Source organism: Myxocyprinus asiaticus, chromosome 15 (genome assembly GCF_019703515.2).
Source record: "Myxocyprinus asiaticus isolate MX2 ecotype Aquarium Trade chromosome 15, UBuf_Myxa_2, whole genome shotgun sequence".
Classification (NCBI taxonomy): domain Eukaryota; kingdom Metazoa; phylum Chordata; class Actinopteri; order Cypriniformes; family Catostomidae; genus Myxocyprinus; species Myxocyprinus asiaticus.
Genome location: NC_059358.1, coordinates 1,188,080 through 1,211,997, shown reverse-complemented (window position 1 = coordinate 1,211,997; position 23,918 = coordinate 1,188,080). Strand labels below are relative to the sequence as shown.

The 23,918-nt window shown below is 36.3% G+C and overlaps 2 protein-coding genes across 2 annotated transcripts in view; both read right to left on the bottom strand.

Annotated features, from left to right (window-relative positions):
• LOC127453144 (cyclin-dependent kinase 14) overlaps positions 1-1,928 on the bottom strand; it is a 217,384-nt gene extending 215,456 nt beyond the window's left edge. Inside the window, exon 1 of the mRNA XM_051719328.1 lies at positions 1,613-1,928. Within this exon, the coding sequence (XP_051575288.1) occupies positions 1,613-1,706 (94 nt within the window). The 5' untranslated portion in view covers positions 1,707-1,928. The remainder of the gene's footprint in view (positions 1-1,612) is intronic.
• Positions 1,929-4,415: 2,487 nt separating this feature from the next.
• On the bottom strand, positions 4,416-23,246 carry LOC127453359 (pituitary tumor-transforming gene 1 protein-interacting protein-like). The gene is made up of 5 exons (XM_051719689.1): positions 23,120-23,246; positions 20,415-20,523; positions 15,208-15,273; positions 13,599-13,645; positions 4,416-5,516 (listed from the first exon to the last, which is right to left on the bottom strand). Exons 1-5 carry the CDS (start codon positions 23,244-23,246, stop codon positions 5,467-5,469), a joined length of 399 nt encoding a protein of 132 aa, XP_051575649.1. The 3' UTR covers positions 4,416-5,466.
• Positions 23,247-23,918: the final 672 nt, after the last annotated feature.

The following is a 23,918-nucleotide window of genomic DNA, read 5'->3' as shown; positions in this document are numbered from 1 at the left end:
TTTCATGCTTTTTGGAGCTCTCAAGTGGTGATCACCATTCACTTACATTGTATGGACCTACAGAGCTTAACCCTTGTGCGTCAATTTAAAAAAGTTACTCAGAGGTCCTTAGAGGACAAAAATGTCTGCGTCAAAAAACTGCCATAATAATATTATATATTAATATTATTTTCCACTTTTAATGAGTTAATATTTTTAACCAACATCAGTCCTGATCATAACTACCAAATATTCATTATTTCAGTATTTTAACCCTTTAAATGCTTTAAATTATTTTCCATATACTAAATGCTAAGTGGAATGTTTTTAAATTTAAAAAAAAAATATTGGTGGGGGGGGGTTATCAGTCTGGGACATGTCAATGATTAGCAACAACATAGATTTTGATGCATTATTATTTTTGTGCAGTCTCAGATAAAAAAATTAAAAAAAATAAAATAAAAAACACACTCAGTACCTTAAAAGGACCAAAATGTCTGTGTCAAAAAACTGCCATAACAATATCATATATTAATATTATTTTCCACTTTCATTGACTTAGATATTTAAACCAACATCAGTCCTGATCATAACTACCAAATATTCACTAATTTTCAGGATTTTAACCCTTTAAATGCCAGTTTGTTTACATAATGCCACTATTGTTTTTACAAACACACACACACACACACACACACACATTTCTCAATACACACATACAAAACACACTTTGACATCCATACCAACACACACACACACACACACACACACACACACACAATTTTAGCTTCATAATTTATTCATTTGTCCTGCAGTGCTCTATAATACAGCAAACAGAAAATAGGGGAAAAGCTTGTATTTGCTCCATAAGCTAAACACGAGACATATGGCGCCATCTGGTGGAAAATATTAAAAATGTAAATTTTGAAAGAAAGTATAATATCATAGAATTCATGATTTTATGCTTTAATGGCACTGGGATCAAATATTGCAGTTTTAATGGGTTTCAATGGGGACATTTTTGTCCTGAAGGTCCTGAGTGTAACTATTTTGTGTATTATAGATGTATTATAGGAACTGAGGTTGAAATATCAAAATGCCCCCCAAAATACACACCTTTGGCTAAATGTATACCGTTTTTTGAAAAAACGAAAATGAAAAAGACAAAAATGTCCTGAAGGTCCCATAATTTTTAAATATTCTTCTAAAAATCTTCATTTGTGTTCTGCAGAAGAAAGAATTCACACACATCTGGGATGGCATGAGGGTGAGTAAATGATGAGAGAAATTTCATTTTTTGGGGGAGAACTATCCAAAAGTCTCCATTTGCGGTCCTTTTAATCTCATTGTTGTCTAGGAGAATCAATGGAGATGTTAAAGATATTTCATTAGTGATTTTTCTTTCAGTGGGTTTCTGCAGGATCTAAATTGCTGCTCTTAAACCCCCACACACATGAAGATTTCTGCCAAGTTTAAATTTCACCCAAACAGATGCACACTGACAATGGATCAGTCGCAATGCACAAAAAACAAATCATCGCTTTTGGGATTGCACACACACTGATTACACTTGCACACTATGCAAGAGTGCTTGTCAATGAAATATATTGGGAATAATAGTAAGTGTACCCACCGATGCGACTGAAGCTTTCGGACAAAGTTCTTCTCAGTTTCTTCATTTTGCCGATTTTTTCGGCAGGTTGAGCCGCTGACATTAAATCGCACATTTGGGATGGGCGACAGATATCCGAAAACACTGTTGAAGCAACCGGGGAGTTATAAATCACACATTAAATGTGATTTCCTTAAAGAACTGTTGTGTGAAAACGCCGTCCTACTTTTTAAATCTGCATTTCTAATATCTTCGCTTTAGACTCCATATCTGGAGACAATCCGTAATAATTGTTCAACTTCAGTGCAGCGTGTCTGTACGCGGCGGTTTGTCTTGTGTTCTCTCTGCAAACCTGGATGTCACTTTTAGGATTCTCCGTTTGCTGGACGAGAGAGCGGAGAAGGTAACCACGCCCCCTCTAGACAGCCATTGGCCGGAGAGTGGGCGTCACGTCTGTGATTCGCTGCATTACCTGCCCATCATCTATAGAGCACCGCCTCATGTTCGATCAAGTATTATTAATACGAGTCAGTGTCTCAGGGCATCCCGAGGACATTCAGCACTGTACAATATTGATATTGTAGACATTTATTGTAGGTATTGTGTCTTTAAATTGCTTTTGCAGGGGCTCCGATATTCCACTGATTATGGAAAATACATAATTCAAAAAGGAAAAGAGGAATACAACAAGCATGCGCAAAGAAATCACTATTTTGAATGTGTATTATAATCCAGAGTTCCCACACTTTTATATATATATATATATATATATATATATATATATATATATATATATATATATATATATATATATATATATATATATACTCGCAGAAAGAATCATTCATACTTATGAACCGATTCAACCTTTGAAAAGAACCGACTCAAAGGAACAATTCGCTCATAATTCAAAAAACTCATTGTAGACATTTTCATAGCTTTAAGATGTTATTAATTTCCACGATTTTATCTATTGATCTATCACAACTGTCCACATATTATATCGAGACAATATAAATATCAACATAATATTAAAAATGATCAAATAAATATGTTTAGCCTTTCACATTTATATTTATATCGTATTTATATTTTATATTCATATTTATTTTTTTTTATTTTTTTATTTTTTCCTTATTTGATTTGAGGCCGTTAAGATTATTTGCATTATGACATTATTTTCATGATAATTAAACATATTTCTCATCATAAATTTCACATGTCTGTAATGCATCAAGATACTTTTCAGTTTGTAATTTAATTTTTAGTTCATGGTTAAATCAACATATCCATATATATATATATATATATATATATAAAATCTACAACATTGTATATACATACACACACATACACACACACACACACACACACACATATATATATATATATATATATATATATATATATATATATATATATATATATATATATATATAAAATCTACAACATTGTATATACATACACACACACACACACACATATATATATATATATATATATACAAAATCTACAACATTGTATATACACACACACACACACACACACACACACACACATATATATATATATATATATATATATATATATAATCTACAACATTGTATATACATAAATACACACACACACAAACACACACACACACACACACACACACACATATATATATATATATATATAATCTACAACATTGTATATACATACACACACACACACACACATATATATATATATAATCTACAACATTGTATATACATAAATACACACACACACAAACACACACACACACACACACACACATATATATATATATATATATATATATATAATCTACAACATTGTATATACATACACACACACACACACACACATATATATATATATATAATCTACAACATTGTATATACATAAAGACACACACACACACACATATATATATATATAATCTACAACATTGTATATACATAAAGACACACACACACACACACACACACACATATATATATATATATATATATATATATATATATTCACCGACTATATGCTTGTTCTAATAATAACAGAGGCTTGTAACCAGCACAGAGTCTGAAATTCCCCCGAGAATGTGGTATGACATTCAGAGTCATTTCAGAGGTTGAGCAAGTTATTACATTTTAAAGAAAGATTAAACAGATTTTTTTTTTTTTTCAAATGGAATAATGTGCACTAATGAATCATATACAATAAGACAATGTATTAGACAATGATTTTACTTGTTTTTGAACTCCTGCACCTCATCTGTGTGTTTGCATTGTTCTATTTAGTATTTATGCATCTTTAAAATGCACGTGATGAGATCGTATCTACACGGCAAATTCCCATGGATAAGCTCTCCAGATCTGCCCAAAGATTTGCATGTCCCTGTTGGATTTTGAGCCTTTGCAATCTAATGAATGTAGCGGGACACAATTTTCACTGCATAAAAAGTCTAATTACAGCACAGAATGAGTTGCACAACTGATGTGTTTGCACAGGTCTATTGTAAATGTCACATGGCATGAAACAACAGAATATCTGCTAAGCATTTAAATTATTATTATTATTTTTTTAAATGTGCTTTGAGAAGAAAAGGATCAACTTGTGGTAGCTTATGTTCGTATCCCACCAGGAGTAGGTCATGATTTAGTATGGAAAGATGCAGATGAAACTTCTTCCTCCAGGCAGTGAAAGGGAACAGCGTTTGATGTGATGTGAACTTCATTTAGCTTCAGTCCTACCAACTGATCATCAGTTATCAACAGTTTTCTTCATTTATATGTTCAGACCAAACACACAAAACAGTCTGTTTAAAACAAAATCTTGTTTTTATTAGGAAATCTGTTTTAATAAGAACATACATTGTAAATACAAACATCGAAGTCATTTAACAGAAGAAAAAGTGATTTAAAATGGTTCCAACGACCTGACGTTACAATCACAGCTGAAGCAAAAAGTGTTAGTGTGTTTAAAAGAAGAGTTCACTCAAAAATGAAAATTCTGTCATTATTTATTCACCGTCATGTAGTTCCAAACACCTTTGGAAGGAGTTCTGAATAATATTCACACAGCTTTTTCCATACAACAACGTTCACAGTGACCACATCTGTCAAGCTTTAAAAAAGACAACAAAAAAAAGAAACAAAGTATCATAAAAGTAGTCCATACGACTCGAGTGCTATATTCCAAGCCTTCTGAAGACATATGATAGCTTTGCCATCAAGAACAGACCGAAATCTAAATTATTCACTGAATATTCGCCACCAAACAAAAAGGAAAATGGTTTTGAGAGATCCGGCGAAGAAGTTTTTCAGTGAATAATAACTTCAATTTAGGTCTGTTTCTCACAGAAAACTATCATTTGACTTTGGAAGGCTTGCAATATAGTGCATGAGTTGTATGGACTACTTTTATGATGCTTTAACAGTGCTTTTTTTGGTCCTTTTAGGAGTTTGACATTCATGCTCACTAGTAACTGTCGTTGTATGGAAAATATCTACTTTTTTCAATGCAAAAAAAAAAGTATATGAGTTTGGAACATCACGAGGGTAAATAAAAAAAAAAAGAAAATGACAACATTTTTAATTTTTGGGGGAACTATTCCTTTAAGGTGCATTTGCTATGAAAAAAAAAAAAAAAAAAAAAAAATCACAATCTGACTGCTGTTTTCTGCTATTTTCATCTTATGCATTAAAATTTGATGCTGTTGTGTTTTGACACAGAAAGAGAGATAACTAACCAATGAGCAGGCTAACAAGGTAATCTCAGATTTGGCTACCCTCCAGCTTCATCTAACCTAAAGTAATCCAATCAGAAATGGGTCTCAAAAAAGCAAAGCATCTGCTGGACGTCCCTCTGTTTTACTCGTTCTCAAACTTGCTGTATGGATGGTCAGAGTCTGTAATGAGACCTAGAAAGAAGGAAAGAAGTGTGATTAAAGATAACATATATGTATATATAATATCACATGTAGGGTTGGGAATCGAGAAGCAATTCCTATTCAAAACCTGTTACATTTCATTACAAATACTGGAACTGAATTACTTTCATGCCATTCAGTTCCATTAATGATTCTGAAACGTCTGCATTGTTCAACTGTTGACTGTGAACTTGAAAGAAAAACACATGATAATACATAAATAGCCAGTTGTATTTCATTCTATTCACACAATGTCCTCTGTGTCTGTTTATAAAGGCCGTATGCACAAGGTCAGGAAGAGCCACTCAACTTCCACCTCCTTGCTGGTTTGGAGGTGCAGCGGGTCGTTAGAGGACGTGCCATGTTTTAAAAAAGGGGAGCGCTGCTCTTCTGTAACCTCGTGTAGATTCAGACATATGCACACGCCGAGAGTGGCCGAACTAACACAGGTTCATACAGCGGGATCATCACCATTCACTTTGAAGCACACACTGACCATGTTCTCATTTAATGCAGTTGAAGCTTTGCGGTTCAATTATCACATGTGATCTCGATTCTGATGTTATTTTGATCAATTGTGCAGCCCTGAAGGATCGTGAAATCAGTCTAAGGACGCGCTCTTTAAGAAGCATAGTGGCCAAATAAAAAGCGCATTAAAATAATTCCAATATTCATGATATTGCTTCATGTCACCAGCAAAATCATTGCAATAATAATGTGAATATTCAATATAACGCCAGCATCTGTTCCTCATGCTTTTGCGGCGAGTTTTGGATTGAAACAACAAAAACTTCATCCTGGATAAACTTCTGATGAAAAACTGTCTACTAGGATTTATTAAAGTTTTTAGAGGATGTTTTAGAAGTCTCAACAGACGTTTTCTAAAGCAGAACTCTTCAATTTGAATCACTTCTGAGGATCAGACTATTACACTTACAATGCAGTTTAAACATGCGTTATGTTGCAGTTACCGACCACATTTAATTACTTGTTAAAGCCAATATGTTCTCTCCTTTGGAGCTTGGAGCATGTTAATTGTGGACCCTGTTGACATGTAATGGCATTAGGAGTGTGATACATGAGCAGAACCTCACACAGAATGTCCTTTCGAGGGCAGACGCGACTGTGAGAGAGCAGCAGGGCTCGTCGACATGATTCCTGATGCACAGACTGCTGAGAGCAGAGAAACACAGAAGAGCACGACATCTATCATACTGTCACACTGTCCATACAAACACACACACACACAAGCGCGCACACACACACAAGCACACACACACAAGCATGTGCGCGCACAAGCACAAGCACACACACGCACGCACACACACACACAAGCGCACGCACACACACAAGCGCACGCACACACACAAGCGCACGCACATCACAAGCACACACGCACGTTTGAATATGAAGGTAAATCAGTAGCAAAACTCGAGAGCTTGCATATTTGGATTTGAGAACTTGTACAATAAATATTTGTACTCATAAGTTGAAATTTACACTCACAGCACCGATGTGAAAACTTGTCAAATAAACATTTTAAGCTGAACGTTGCAATCTGTACTCACAAACAATAATTCAAAGCTTGTGTCCTGAATTCACAATTGCAGACAAGTTGTCACAAATGTGTAAAATGACATTGACATAAACAACTACAAACACAAACTTGTGTTACACATTAATTTTTGTACTTTAATTCATTTTCGCAGTACAACCACAAATCAGCACTTACAACCTCTCAAATCTGGCACTGCAACTTTAAATCTTCACGCCTTGATCTTTGCGATAAACTTGTAGCAAAACTCACTCGTGCACTTGTAAATCCTGATGTGAGAGAGCAAGACCAGTGTGCGGCGAGGGAGGGGTCAATGAAGTCGTTTTATTACACGGGAGAGAGTGTAACACAGAAAAGCATCACTCATTATGTAGAGCAGCATCAGGACCGGGTCATGCAATGCCAGGAATGCCACACAGTGAGTTTAACTTGGACAAAATGTGTGCTGGGCACATCAAGTTTGCCAAAATTACTTTTCGTTACAAAACTTTAAGGATCAGGAAAAAAATATTTGTAATTAAATAGTTATTAAATTAGAAAATAGTTCAAAATAGAAGCATTTTCACTCTGAACTGCCTTAATCTTCAGAAAGAATGGCTTCATTATAGGAGATGAGACTGAGATGTACTTGCTCTTCATCATCGTGCTGTTCTGCAGATATCCTGCATGTCTCTCTCACATTACTGATCACACAGGAGCGACGCGGTCAGAGCGAGGGAGAGCGTCTTGTCATCAGATAGAGGGATAAACCTCTCTCAGAACACACACACACACACACACACACACACACACTTTGATCTTCTCTACACTTTGAACATACTCTTCACTCACAAGTGAGTAATCAGTTCAGGGTGAAATACTGAGGAGAATGTCAAATACCCACACTGCACCGGCAGTCACTGACACTAATGCAACTCAGAATAGAATAGAAAGCAAAGTAGAAAAGAGTGATTCAGTTTGTAGTCCAAATGCCTGGGCGAAAATTATCATTTTCGAGCCATGGGTTCCCTGAGGAATTGCCTATGCGTTTTATGATGACAGTTTTAGATGTATGACTAAAAAAAAGTCCTGTGCTTAAAATTACTTGAAGAGACTTTTTCACATTTTTTTCTAGAATATAAATAACACCCAGTCATACCTCAAAGTACTGTGTTCTTTAAAGACGCATGTTGCTATCACAATGCATCGTTGAGCATGTACGCTACGTGCTTTAAGAAATGGACGACTGTTGTAGTCCTAATTTAATGACAGTTTTTCACTGTTTTAAATAGTCATTAATTTTAAAAATGGCTTCAAAATCCATGATTGTGTGTCATTTAAGTTCTAGAAAAAAATATGAAAGTGTCATCAAGTAATTTTCACCACAGATCTTATTTAACTTCCTGTGGGAACCCATGGCGAATAAGACTTGCCTACAAATTGAGCTCTATAGATGAGAACAATAGTGAACAGTATAACAGAATAGAGAACCGTATAGTAGAATAGAGGAGAACATTAGAGAACGGAAGAATAGAATGGAACAGAATAAAATAGAAAACAGCAGAGTAGAAAAGATTAGAAGAGTACAATAGAGGACAGCAGAATAGAGAACGTAGAGTAGAATAAATGAGTACAATAGTGAACAGAAGAATAGAAATAGAAAATAGTAGATTATAAGAAAATGGAGAACAAAAGAGAACGATAGAATAGAATAAAGAATAGTAGAGAAGAATAGATGGGTAAAATAGTGAATAGTTCAATCAAGAACAGTAGAGTAGAACAATAGAAAACAGTAGAATAGAATAGAGAACAGTAGAATAAAATAGAATAGAAAAGAATACAACAGAGTAGAATAGAAAAGAGAACAGTAGAGTAGAACAGGAGAGTACAATGGAAAACAATAGAATAGAATAAAATAGAAAATGTAAGAGTAGATTAGAAGAGAACAACAGAAAACAGTAGAATAGAATAGATAACAGTAGAATAAAAACAGAATAGAACAGAGAATGTTAGAGTAGAATAGGAGAGTACAATAGAGAACAATAGAATATAATTGAATAGAGAATGGAAGAGTAGATTAGAAGAGTGCAATAGAAAACAGTAGAATAGAATAGAACAGTAGAGTAGAATACAGTTGTGCTCAAAAGTTTGCATACCCTTGGAGAATTGGTAATATATGTACCATTTCAAACATGAGTGAGCAGGCAAAACACATTTCTTTTATTTCTTCTGGGATTCATATTCAACTGTAGGTTATAACAGAATGGCACAATCATAAAACAAAACATGGCAACAAAGAAAAAAAATGAAATGACCCCTGTTCAAAAGTCTGCATACCCTTAGTTCTTAATACTGTGTATTGCCCCCTTTAGCATCAATGACAGCGTGCAGTCTTTTGTAATAGTTGTCTATGAGGCCCCAAATTCTTGCAGGTGGTATAGCTGCCCATTCCTCTTGGCAAAATGCCTCCAGGTCATGCAAAGTTTTTGGTCGTCTTGCATGAACCGCACGTTTGAGATCTCCCCAGAGTGGCTCGATGATATTAAGGTCAGGAGACTGTGATGGCCACTCCAGAACCTTCACCTTTTTCTGCTGTAACCACTGGAGGGTCAACTTGGCCTTGTGCTTAGGGTCATTGTCATGCTGGAAAGTCCAAGAGCGTCCCATGCGCAGCTTTCCTGCAGAAGTATGCAAATTGTCTGCCAGTATTTTCTGATAACATGCTGCATTCATCTTGCCATCAATTTTCACAAGATTCCCCGTGCCTTTAGAGCTCACACACCCCCAAAACATCAGTGAGCCACCACCATGCTTCACAGTGGGGATGGTATTCTTTTCACTATAGGCCTTGTTGACCCCTCTCCAAACAAAGTGCTTATGGTTGTGACATTAAAGCTCTATTTTGGTCTCATCACTCCAAATTACAGTGTGCCAGAAGCTGTGAGGCATGTCAAGGTGTTGTCGGGCATATTGTAACCGGGTTTTTTTGTGGCATTGGCGCAGTAAAGGCTTCTTTCTGGCAACTTGACATGCAGCTCATTTTTGTTCAAGTATCGTCGTATTGTGCTCCTTGAAACAACCACACCGTCTCTTTCCAGAGCAGCCTGTATTTCTCCTGAGGTTACCTGTGGGTTTTTCTTTGTATCCTGAACAATTCTTCTGGCAGTTGTGGCTGAAATCTTTCTTGGTCTACCTGACCTTGGCTTGGTATCAAGAGATCCCCGAATTGTCCACTTCTTAATAAGTGATTGAACAGTACTGACTGGCATTTTCAAGGCTTTGGATATCTTTTTATATCCTTTTCCATCTTTATAAAGTCCCATTACCTTGTTATGCAGGTCTTTTGACAATTCTTTTCTGCTCCCCATGGCTTAGTATCTAGCCTGCTCAGTGCATCCACGTGAGAGCTAACAAACTCATTGACTATTTATACACAGACACTAATTGCAATTTAAAAAGCCACAGGTGTGGGAAATTAACCTTTAATTGCCATTTAAACCTGTGTGTGTCACCTTGTGTGTCTGTAACAAGGCCAAACATTCAAGGGTGTGTAAACTTTTGATCAGGGCCATTTGGGTGATTTCTGTTATCATTATGATTTAAAAAGGAGCCAAACAACCATGTGATAATAAATGGCTTCATATGATCACTATCCTTAAATAAAAGACAGTTTTTTTGCATGATCAGTCATTTTCAAAATCAATGCCAAAATTTCACAATTTCTGCCAGGGTATGCAAACTTTTGAGCACAACTGTAGATGAGTACAATAGTGAAGAGTACAATAGAATAGAATTGTAGTGTAGAAGACATGAGTAGAATAGAATATAGTATAGGTTATACAGTGCATTCAGAAAGTATTCAGACCCCTTCATTTTTTTCAAATTTTGGCTATGTTCACAAGTTCACTGAATGTGGCCCAAATCTGATTTTTTTCACTCAAATGTGACACAGATCTGTTAATTGGATGATCGTGTGAACAGCCAAAAGCGCTTTGAATCTGACATTTTCAAATCTGATCTGAGCCACTGTCCTTGAATTGTCCAGCCAGAGCCCGGACTTGAACTCAATCGACTGTCCACCGACGGTCCCCATCCAATCTGACAGAGCTTGAGAGGATCTGCAGAGAAGAATGGCAGAAAATCCCCAAATCCAGGTGTGCAAAGCTTGTCGCATCATACCCAAAAAGACTTGAGACTCAACTTAAGAGTCTGGATACTTATGTCAATGTGATATTTCAGTTCTTTCTTTTTAATAAATTTGCAAAAATATCTTTTTTTATTTTGCTTTGTCATTATGGGGTATGGAGTGTAGAGTGTTGTGAAAAAAAGCATTTTAGCAAAAGGCCGCAACATTACAAAATGTGACAAAAATGAAGGCTTTCTGAATGCACTGTATATAGCACTGAACAGTGAACAATGGAATAGAGTACAAAAGGAGAGTAGAGTAGAATAGAGCACAATACAACAGAACATATTAGGATGGAATACCAGTAGTTGAACAGAGTAGAATAACAGTAGAACAGAATGATAGAATAGAATAGAAGAGTAGAGTTGGTGAAACCAATGCATCTGATTTTACTGACGGGTGAAGCTGCTGTTTCCTCTCATTCAGGTCATTCTTACGCATGCACCCGCATGTGCACACACACACACACACGCGCGCGCGCACACACACACACACACGGCTCCTTCAGCTTCTCTCAAGGTCACATGTATTTGTGCTGGTCTTTGAGCAGCTGTGAGGGTTCGACCTCATGACCTCAGTCTTGCTTTAAATGCTGCGGCTCTGTTTCTCTTTCACATGCTTCAGTAATGCAGAGCTGCGATAAGACGTGTGAAACACACTTACATTCACCTGATTCCTCTGAAGCAGTGGGACTGAACTGGAGCTTTACCACCACAGTTACACCAGCGCTAATTAACACAAGAGAACTATCCAGTCTGACACCCTTTTCACAAGTGTTTCTTTTTTTGGGGGATTTTTTCTCCCCTTTCCTCCCCAATCTGGAATGCCCAATTCCCAATGCACTCCAAGTCCTCGTGGTGGCGTAGTGACTCGCCTCAATCCGGGTGGCAGAGGACGAATCTCAGTTGCCTCCGCGTCTGAGACCGTCAATCCGCGCATCTTATCACGTGGCTTGTTGAGCGCGTTACCGCGGAGACGTAGCGCGTGTGGAGGCTTCACGCTATTCTCCGCAGCATCCACGCAAGCTAAATAATTCTACTGACATAGAGGCAAAAATGTTTTGAATACAAATAGAGAAAAATACAGTTTCATGACCAGTAACTATGTATAGCCACTAATGTTGCTTTTCAGCGGGTCAATAAGAAAGCCGAGCGCTCATTCCAGTATGGGATGCATTTGAAGAACATGGCAACTGCTGAATCAAGCATTAGTGTGACCAGTACGATCAACGAACTGATCAATACAGATTACAAGAAATGGCATGTTGACCATTATAGATACAACTCTATATGATGTACTGGAATCACAACTGCAAACACAACGTTAGTCAAAGACTTTTTGGCTACATTAGCATAATCCAAGAATGAAATTACTGAGATGTGTTCAATAGAGTTGCAGAATCGAACAGTTTTTAGTTACACCACTGCAGATCAATTACACACCGATTTACTCTGGACCTGCAATTATCTGGAGTAAATTCTTACACAGCACACCAACACATCAGTCAGTGTACTAACAGTACACGCGGCCTCTCTGGACCATCCAGCAAAGTGTGTTGGAGTTGGAGTGAATAGTGAAGGAGCAGCAGTGATAAAGTGTCCAAGTGTCAATAGGTTTAAAATGATGCACCTCGTGGAGTTGCTTGAGAAAATGAACAGAATCTACACAAACAACCACCTCAAATACAAAACTTTTTTCTTGTGTCACTCAAAGGGGAGACCGGGGCTAGTTGTCACACTTTTCACTCCAGTGAACACACATAGAGCTTTTGTGGCAACTTGCATGTCACACTATATGGGGTAAGCGGTCACAGTGGGACCTGCCATTAAAACAGTGACGTAGGTTACATGTGGACATTAAACAGACTATTACATAAACAGACTCCATAAAACAGACTATTACAGGCTTTTCAGCTAAATCTAAAAGGCAAACCAATTATGAGACACAAAAAAATTCATGAAACAACAAAAATGGAAAAAGTAACCTGCAAAAACATCAAAGCATTGTTGTGGCCAACTAATATGGTAAAAAATACATTGAATAAATTTATGACATTTGTTGTTTAAATTACACAACTAAATAACACAAATACAGTATGATGATAGGGAATACTTTGGAGGGTAAAATGTACAGAAATGATTCTAATGTAAACTAGTTGTTTGAAACCAACATACATAACCTCTGCTATAGAAAACACACATTAGCGCAATTAGACTCCTGACTCCAAATCATGTCGTAACTGAGATACAAGCCCTTGTGACAACTAGCCCCGGAAAATTTCCCAATTTTCTTCAAAGAGAAGGGTGTCGAAAATGTTTCCAGTTAGCGTCTACTAAGGATTAACATCACTCACCATACTTCTTGCGGATCTCATCATGTTTTGTCTTCCTCTCAGCCCTCCTGCAAGAGAAAATAATCCGAAGTGACAGTTTAAAGCACATAAGCATCATTCTATTTTTGTTATTTTTATTTTTATGAAACACTGAACTTCAATGCACATGAATATGAATCTTCGTTTAACACCTTGAGGGGGCCGTTCACCCAGCAGGATGTTTTCTTGTGTTCTAAAGCAGCTGGACAGAGTGTAACAAAATGCAAGACTCTCTAGACTCATTTTACTTTTCAAAGTTGTTGGCCTGTTTTTAACTTGTCAATACTTGGTGTCCAATTGCAAAATCTGGGTTCTAAAGTGAAACAAGTACCAACAGTTAAAACCAGTCTAGAGAACAAGAAGAAAAGCGAATCAAACACAAAAAACGGTTTAACCGAAAACACACCGCATCCTAAAAAGCAGTACATGATTGATGGTGGGATCGAGTCTTTGTTTAAACCCACATGCCTTCACACACTCCCAGTGGGGCATCATAAACTCGGGCAGCAGTGTTTTATGGGTGTGTGACATATGAACGGTGGTGAATGACACCACTCGCTCCATAAAGACCACAAGGCGAGCTGTGGGCCTCCATACAAACCCCTTCATATCAGCACAAAAGAGACGTGTAACTCAGTCGAGCGTTCACGAGCAGCTGATCTGTGAATGATCAGAGTTAGTGAAGACACTGAGAGCTGTTAACCATCTGTTACGGCTTTTATCTCCAAAACAGAGCTCGTAAATGTGCATTTAGATAGCTATACACACACACTAAACACTGGAACACTTTAGTATTTGAATGATTCTTCAAAACTAATGAACTTCAGGCAAATGTAACATTTAAACACTGTTAAATAAGGATATAATCATTAAAGAGACACAATAGAAAGTTTGAAGTTATTACATTCCACCCTTTAAAACATATTTTTATTTTAAAATCAAACTTTGTAAAGCGTTTTGAGTGTAGTGTCAGAAAAGCACTATTCAAATGTAACATTCAGTCGCTCAATTGTAACATTCAGTCATTCATTCAAATGTAACATTCATTCAGTCATTCAAATGTAACATTCATTCAGTCATTCAAATGTAACATTCAGTCAGCCATTCACTCAAATGTAACATTCATTCATTCACTCAAATGTAACATTCATTCATTCACTCAAATGTAACATTCATTCATTCACTCAAATGTAACATTCATTCATTCACATTCATTTATTCAAATGTAACATTCATATTAGAATACAGAAAAGTTCCCCTAATTGACAAATCACCCAAATGTCGTTGAAGAGTGAATTAACAGCGAGTTAAAACTCAACACAGACACCTGCTTGAGAGCAAAGAACCAGAACTGTACAGAACAGAAACATACTAAACTAAATGCAGCTGAGCTCATTTTAAAGTAATATCCTGCATTACATACAACTTTCAATCACGCTGATCTGACTTGTGGATATAAACATATGTTGTACTAGAAGAACTCTAATTAGCCATGTTTCAAGGTTATTCAGCTGTGGGTCACCTGCAGTGATTAAAACAGTGCTGATAATGTGAGATATGAGTTGACATCAGGAGTAAAACTGTTTCTCACCGTTCATCAGCACGCTGTCTGATCTCCTCTCGTCTCCTGGCAAACTGCTCATCCTCACGATCAACACTAAAGTAACAAACATAATCATGAAGTATTTACACACCATAGTAGTATTTGTTGCTCAAATTCACCTGCAGCCTTTGACAGACACTTACCTTAAACAGATTGAAGATTAACATAGATTATAAAAGTTCTGACTCTAAATCCTGATTGGATAAGCTGTGTTCAAAGTCATTGTAAAATGCAGAGAAATAAACACCTGTGACCGCACATTCTAAATTAATGCAACTGTAAACCACCTACAGTTAGATTAAGTGAGGGTCATCCGGTTGTTATCGTAAAATAAACACTAACAGGGTGAACAGGACCCCGACGCAAAGCGGATGACTCTTTTATCACCCTGAAGGGGTTTATTTTGCGATAACAACCGGCTGGCTGTACATTATCCCGCTTATTACACGGCTACCTACCAAATTAATAAATACATGGATGTGAAACATTGATTTGCACAGAAATTATGTCATTATGTGAGAAGAAAGAGACTGCAGATTCTCCAGCTAAATTCCACCTCCGTTTTGCTTTGGAGTTCTGTTGGTATTTGTATTATGAAAATGACCGTCTCACCGCTCATTATCCAGCTTATTACATCAAGCATTGATTTGAGTTTAAATAATTTTATTAGCTTACTTATAGACATCACACAGTGATCCGTGAAGCAGGAAAGTTGATTCGCAATACCCAGATGACTGGTTTGATTTGTCTTAACCCCCCCCCCGGATGTGTGCGTTACTCAGAAATATCAGACCGCTAGATGACGCCATTGACCAATCCTAATTGAGCATTCTACTCTTTTCAAGGCACAATTTTACAGGACATTTCCAGGACCTTTTATGTGCCACACGGTGCAAAAACACACAAATGGTCAGTCAAATTGTGGTTATTGGAGGGTTATTTTTTTTTTTAATTCGTATTCGACAGTTTAATTAAATTTCTTCATCAAAATGGTGTTTAAAATAATTCAACTTTTCAACATTGCATTATTATTATAAAATGAAGAGCTTTTTAACACATCCTCCCACAACAATCCGAAACAACACTGGAGATTTTTTTTTTATCAAATAAAGAACATCATAGATGTGAGACATTATTATTATTAATATTATTATTATTTAATTGCCTTATACATGATCTTTTTTTCCATTTTATGCATTCATTTAAATCAAGCTTTTATTTTGGTGTTTCTGTGTGTTTTTGACGGTAGTTTCGCACCTCCGAAAAAGCTGTGATTTAATAAAATAAATATATAGTCTGTATGTGCTGCACACTTCAGAGATATCACTGTCATCTATTACACACATACAAAGCACATGTGATGATCATGCATACGAGCGGTCACTTCACACATTCATTTTGAAGCACGCAGCACATGCAGATTATATATTTATTTAATTAAATCGCAGCCTTTTGCGGTTTAAAAATCACACTTGGACATATCGAGATTTTAATTAATTAGATTAATTATGCATTCAAACATTAATATTCATACCAAATATTTCAAATTCCATGACATTCCGAATTTTATAGCTAATGCAATGACTGGATTCAGTGATTCCATCCGTGTTTTCCTCATCGCGGATATCATAGGGCCCTACACGTGGTAATGGCGGTATAAGCAGACTCCAATTGTTGAATTATTGAAAATTAATTTACAAACCGAGGTGTAAAGGCTGCATCACCACGCTATCACCTCAGGGTGTGAATTCATTTTCAAAGAAATTCTGCGGTTCGACCGCCGTCGTAGTCTGATGTTTACAACTCATGACAGGAAAACTGCATTGCAAAATTCCAGGATTTCCAGGACGCATGGGAACCCTGAATAATGAACTATATTACCTAGCACAATAATTGTTTATTTTCTACTTTAAGTAATAATAAAGATATTAGTTTTGGGGGGAACCCGGGTAGCTCAGTGGTAAAGACGCTGGCTACCACACCTGGAGTCGCGAGTTCAAATCCAGGGCGTGCTAAGTGACTCCAGCTGGGTCTCCTAAGCAACCAAATTGGCCCAGTTGCTAGGGAGGGTAGAGTCACTTGGGGTAACCTCCTCGTGATCACTATAAGGTGGTTTGCTCTCGGTGGAGCACGTGGTGAGTTGGGCGTGAAGCCTCCACGCGTGTTGTGACTCCGCGGTGGTGCGCCCGGCGAGCCACGTGATAAGATGTGCGAGTAGACAGTCTCAGACACAGAGGCAGCTGGGATCCATCCTCTGCCACCCAGACTGAAGTAAGTCACTACGCCATCACGAGGACTAAGTGTGTACATTGGGAATTGGACATTCCGTTTTTTTGAACATTTAGTGTCTTTTTTATTAAATTGCTATTGCTGCCATTTCATAAAAGCAATAAACACTCAAGACCGTGTGTTATCGGGGATTTTAGGCCCTCTGCTTTGAGTTTTTGTGGTTGCTTTAGTACAATCAGTTGTACATCATCACTGAAACTGAAACACAGAAGTTAAAGTTCCCCTTCGATGTATAAATGACAATAAAGCATCGTTTTACACAAGAAAGCTCTTTTATGATGAGAATAAATAGTGAAACTGGTCGCAGCATGGCTCAGTGCAAAACAGGAAGTATTTGCATTCACAGTGACAAGCCATTTTAAATATCACCGTTAATTAAAGCAACAAAAAACAATTAACTATGATAAAATCACTGTAACACACGGCCTTGAGTAACCTACTACTTTTATAAAATGACAGCAACATGATTGTAACAGCAATATGATAAGACACCATTGTTCAATAAATAGTAACATTTATGTATCATAATAAACAATTCATCAATAGCCTAGTTTATTAATGTAACTATCCTATAGGTTGTTTACAGTTGCCGAACAATGTAGCAACATGCCGTGTGTGTGTGTTAATTAACATTCAAACAGCTTTAAACACAGCTCATCCGATCAGAATTTAAACCCAGAACTATCTGATTTATAATTATATAATTATAATTTATATTTCACATCCACAAACTTTTAAATAAGTTCACATGGACATGATGAAGAGCAGTGAACAATGTGAAGTGTTAGCGTGTGGAATGATGATCCGTCACGTCTGATGTTTCAACATCATATGACACGCGTGACTGACATGAAGCCGGTGAGCAAAATTGCCATCATGACTGACTGACAGACTTGACATTTTCTTATCAAAATACTGGCTTCTTTAAACACTTTGGTCTTTCTCTTGGGAGAAACATAAAAAATATTTATAATATTCATATTAAAAAATGAAATCCAATATAAAATTGTGCAATGGCATTTGTTTGTTACTCTTTGAGTGCAGAATAAAATCTCAGTTATTAGGTCAGTGTTACGAGGTGGAAGTTAAACCCAACAGTGTGAATGTAGTTTTTTTAAATCAAAGAGCTATTAAAGATGTAATGTATGACTGTAATGTCTGAGCTTCAATTTTCCATCCAATTAAAGCTACACTGTGTAACTTTTGGCCCTCTAGTGGTTGAAGCATAGAGCTGCAAGTTACTTGCGGAGAAACACTTTACGTCAGTTGTGATTCGGCACTTGCTCTTGTGGCAGATGAATCTCACGGTTTGAAGACTCGGGAGATTACCTGCAGAGCGGAATCATGACGAGCTATTTAGGATTCCTCCGGTAGGAAGAAACCTATTGTTTTTGTTAGTATTCTTCTTCTTATTATTATTACTCCTGTAGCTCTAAATTGCCCAATAACTCAAGATATCCTTGGTAAAATGTTTTGAAATTTGGCACATTGATACTACAGGCCACGAGTAACTACCACACCAAAAATGGCCTATGTGAGCCTATAGGTGGCGCTACAGGCCACGCCCCAATTTGTCCATTTTCAAAGTGATGCCACTTCCACCCCATAAGTCCAACATTTCTGAAACCTGGTATATATGCCTCATTTCTCATGAGGAACAAAAAATCCTCCAGAACCCATAAAGTCCACCATGATGGATTTTCCTGTACAATACAAATTTGTCCAAAACTACAAAAATCTACTCCTCCTGAACCATAGCTCCAATTGACTTGAATCTCGGTATGTATGTGTAGGATACATGTCTTTCAATTTGATATTTATCAAAAATAAATACAATACAAAATGTCTGAAAGGTGCGCATTTATGTAAATGTCCACATTGTCTCAATATCCATATGTCCAAAAAATCTAACGCCATTTTGAATAATGTTTTTTCCAACCTAACAGGCTTCAAGATGACATCACTCTGAAGTACTGTGCAAAATTTCACCTTGATATGTCAAAAGACTACACATATCAATTTAAGAGGTGAAACTCTTGAAATGGCTGATATGAGTTCAATTAAAGACACTATATTTATATATTACAATCTACAGCCTCAGTGGAGAATGCCAGTGAATCGTAATACTACAATAGTAGGTCTATGCAATGCAAAGAGTAACACTGTTATATAAAAACGCAAAACAAGGATTTATTAATGATGAAATAATTCGCAGAAATATGCAATATCACGATTACAATAAAAAACTGTTTATTCGCTTATTTGGAAGTAAAGTTACAACATAGAGTTGGTTACATGCTAAACAAATGCATGCACAGTATATTACTGTGCTATGAAATCAATGCATTATAAACAACTTCAGTTGAGCATACACTCATGGGGATCTGTTTAAGGAAAAAAATGTCAAGTGTCTGTACACACTGATCTATTGCTCCAAAAATACTTTATTGGCTTACACTTGCTTGCAACGTTTAGACCATTAGGTCTTCGTCAGGCAATAAATAATAATAATAATCTTTCAAAAATAAAAAAAAAGCCTAAGAAAACAGCGGCACACACATACTTAGTGAGACACTTACAATGGAAGTCAATGGGGTCAATCTGTAAACATTAAAATACTCACTGTTTCAAAAGTATAGACACAAGACTTAAACAATATGCAGTGTGATATAATCACTTACTAATCGCATCTGTGTGAAGTTATAGCCAATTTTACAACTTTGCTGCCATGACACCCGGTAAACACCCTAACACCGGCAAATTTGAGGAAATATCTCACTATAACCCAGACTTCTTTTCTGCAGTTATCAACATTATTCCACAAATGCTGTCGATGCCCCATCTTTAAATATGAGGTGTGACGGATGGGTGGAGTGTGTAGTATGTAGGGTGGAGTGTGTACTCACCTGGTTGATCGGCGGCGTTTACAGCAGCAACAGCAGCAGCACACAGCGATGGCCAACAGCAGCGCTCCACACAACACCGCAATGGCGATGATCAATGCTTCAAAATTCACTGTTGTAAACATACAAAAACAACACATCACAAATTAACACTTACATTTATTCATATGGCAGAACACATTTTTCCAAAGCGACTTCCAGTGCTTTCCAGCTATGCATTTTATCAATATCTGTGTTCTCGAGGAATCAAACCCATGACTTTGACATTGCTAGCTGAACTATAGGAAACTCTACTAAAGTCTACAGATGAAAGGTTAACTTGCTCCCACAGATCTGTTGTTAATTGCCATATAAAGTGAGCACAGTCCTTTAGTCACTACTGCCACCTACTGAATGTTTACTGATAGTGCAAGTCAGAATATTCTCGTGAGTTTCACATTCACAGAAAGAGCATTTTTACGTAGTCCAACTTATTTACACCTTTAAAAATAAAACAGTCAAGTTCAGTGAAAATTAGATTTTTTGTATACCTTGACTGCACTTTAGATAAAAGATTCTGCCAGGTGAATAAATGTGTAATAAACATTTGGGGGTATCTGTTTCAAGTTTACAACGCTTGTCCTAAACAGATACGGGCTTATATGACCGTGTGGGTATGTATAATGTCACAACAGTGACTCACTATAAAAATGTCCTGGTGATTGATTATTTGGAAATGAAAGTTAAATAATACAGGTGAATCTCACGAAAACATGCAAAAAATCAAAACGATCCTAAAAACAGTTTTAACCCTTGTACGTCAATAAAAAAGTTACTCAGAGGTCCTTAGAGGTCAAAAATGTCCACGTCAAGAAACTGCCTTAATATTATATATTAATATTATTTTCCACTTTTAATGAGGTAATTTTTTTAACCAACATCAGTCCTGATCAAAACTTCTAAATATTCATTCATTTTCAGGATTTTAACCCTTTAAATGCCAGTTTTTTTACAGAATGCCACTGTTGTTTTTTACACACACACACACACAAAACACACTCTGACCAACACACACACACAATTTTATCTGCATCATTTATTCAATTGGCCTGCAGTGCTCTATAATACAGCAAACAGGGAAAATAGGGGAAAAGCTTGTATTTGCTCCATAGGCTAAACACGAGACAAATGGCGCCATCTGGTGGAAAATATTACAAATGTAAATGTTGAAGCCAGGGCTCCGGAATGAAAGCATAATATCACTGAATTCATGATTTTATGCTTTAATGACACTGGGATCAAATAATGCAGTTTTAATGGGTTTCAATGGGGACATTTTTGTCCTGAAGGTCCTGAGTGTAACTATTTTGTGTATTATAGATGTATTATAGGAACTGAGGTTGACATATCAAAATTCCCCCAAAAATACACACCTTTGGCATCAACACAGCCAAAATGATCGAAAAAACAAAAATGAAAAAGACAAAAATGTCCCGAAGGTCGCACAAGTTTTAATTGTCTTTATGCAAAATAAAAGGTCTTATTTCTTTTCAGGGTGAAATACAACCTGCACATGTTTTGTTGATTTCATTTCCAAAAACATCATCACGAGGACATTTCTAGAGAGTCACTGTTGATTCTGACACTATAAACACCCACACGGTCATATAAGCCTATCGGATTTACTTCTGTCTCTTAAGTGTTGCTGTAAACCAGAAACTGATAATCAGAGCTACCACATGTCAACCAGAGAAACACCAGACAAGTCTGCTTTCGTTTTATAAGCCACATAATAAAACGGGAACAACTGTGATTTTATTACATTCTGGATAGTAAAAATAGTGTGGTTCAGTTATAAAATATCTCATACCCTTCATCTGTAATTCAGCGGAAGTTGAACAGGGGACTTCCAACCTTAAACCCAAGTCTGCAACTTCACAAACAATGTGGTACTACTTCCATTTTCTTAACAGATGGCTTCATAACACACAACCGACCATGTCACAATGTGTCTCTTCATAGAGGATTGTACTCCAAAAATAGAAATCTTAAAGAGGTCATTGTGTAAATAAACACAACGTTTAGAAATTACTGTTAAGCAAAGCATTCGACGTGTTGCATCAAATGTGAAAACAAATGATCAAGGTACAACAGTTAGGCCAAATAGTAAGAATCTTTCAAACAAATATGTGCACGGTTTGTATTAATTCACGCTTGTGAATGCAAACTCTGTTAAGTTTGATGTGGCATCAGAAATCATCTACACTAATCCTAAAACAAAGCTGAAACTTTTGCGCAGTCCAAATGCCTTGTAGCTATGCAGATACAAACCAACATCAAAACTGAATTTCTAATCCGGTAGCACAAAAGCGCTCTTCCTACCCATTTTATTTCCATGATGTGTTTTTAAATGAAACACGACATTCAGTAAGGAAAACAAAAAAAAGTAGGACGCAACTTGATTTTATCCATTAGAATGGTGACAAGTGTTTAAGACAGTGTGGTGATGTTAGACTAAAAGGAGAGTTGTTTTAGAGATGAGGCAAATTATTACATTTTGATGGAAAATTACAAAGACAAATCATGTGGACTGTTTAATCGTGCATAATTAGACCCGGAATGTGTACTAAGAAAGTAAAAAGCATCCATTTGGACTTCATGTTGACTTTTAACTAAAAAAAAAGTTAAAGTGTCTAGTGTAGGTGGGTAATTTTACTCTGGTTACTCACACCAGCAAACCCCCCAGCGCGCCTGAGAGAGTTTACACACTGATGATGGAGGAATCACATACGACACTGGATAATCTGAGCAGATGTTGTTGGTTAGACACCACAAACACTGTTGGAAAGAAAACATTTACAATATTATTCCAATGCAATAAAGCAGAAATTCTCAGAAATCAAAACTCTTTCATATATGTAAATAAAGTGTGCACTGGGTCATTCCTCTAATGCAGTTCATTTTACAGTATGTCCCCTTCATACATGTCTTAATAAATTGGATAAAATATAAGACTAAACTTAATGTAAACATTTGCAAAGAGGTAAATCATAATAGCTAGTTTCCGTTTATGAATATATAACACTTAAGTGAACAGGTGAATTTCAAAAAATTTTTGCCATGTTCCGTGTTCATATTATATATATATATATATATATATAGAGAGAGAGAGAGAGAGAGAGAGAGCATATATATATATATATATATATACATACACACATATACAGAGAGTATATATAGAGAGAGAAAGAGTACAGAGAATGTATATGTGTGTATATATATATATATATATATATATATATATATATATATATATATATGAGTATATATATGAGTATATATATGTATAGAGAGCGATAGAGAGTATACATATATAGAGAGGGAGAATATAGAGAGTATATATATATATATATACACATACAGAGAGAGTATATATATATATAGAGAGAGAAAGAGAATAATGTATATATATATATAAATAGAGTATATATGTATAGAGAGAGATAGAGAGAGAGAGAATATATATAT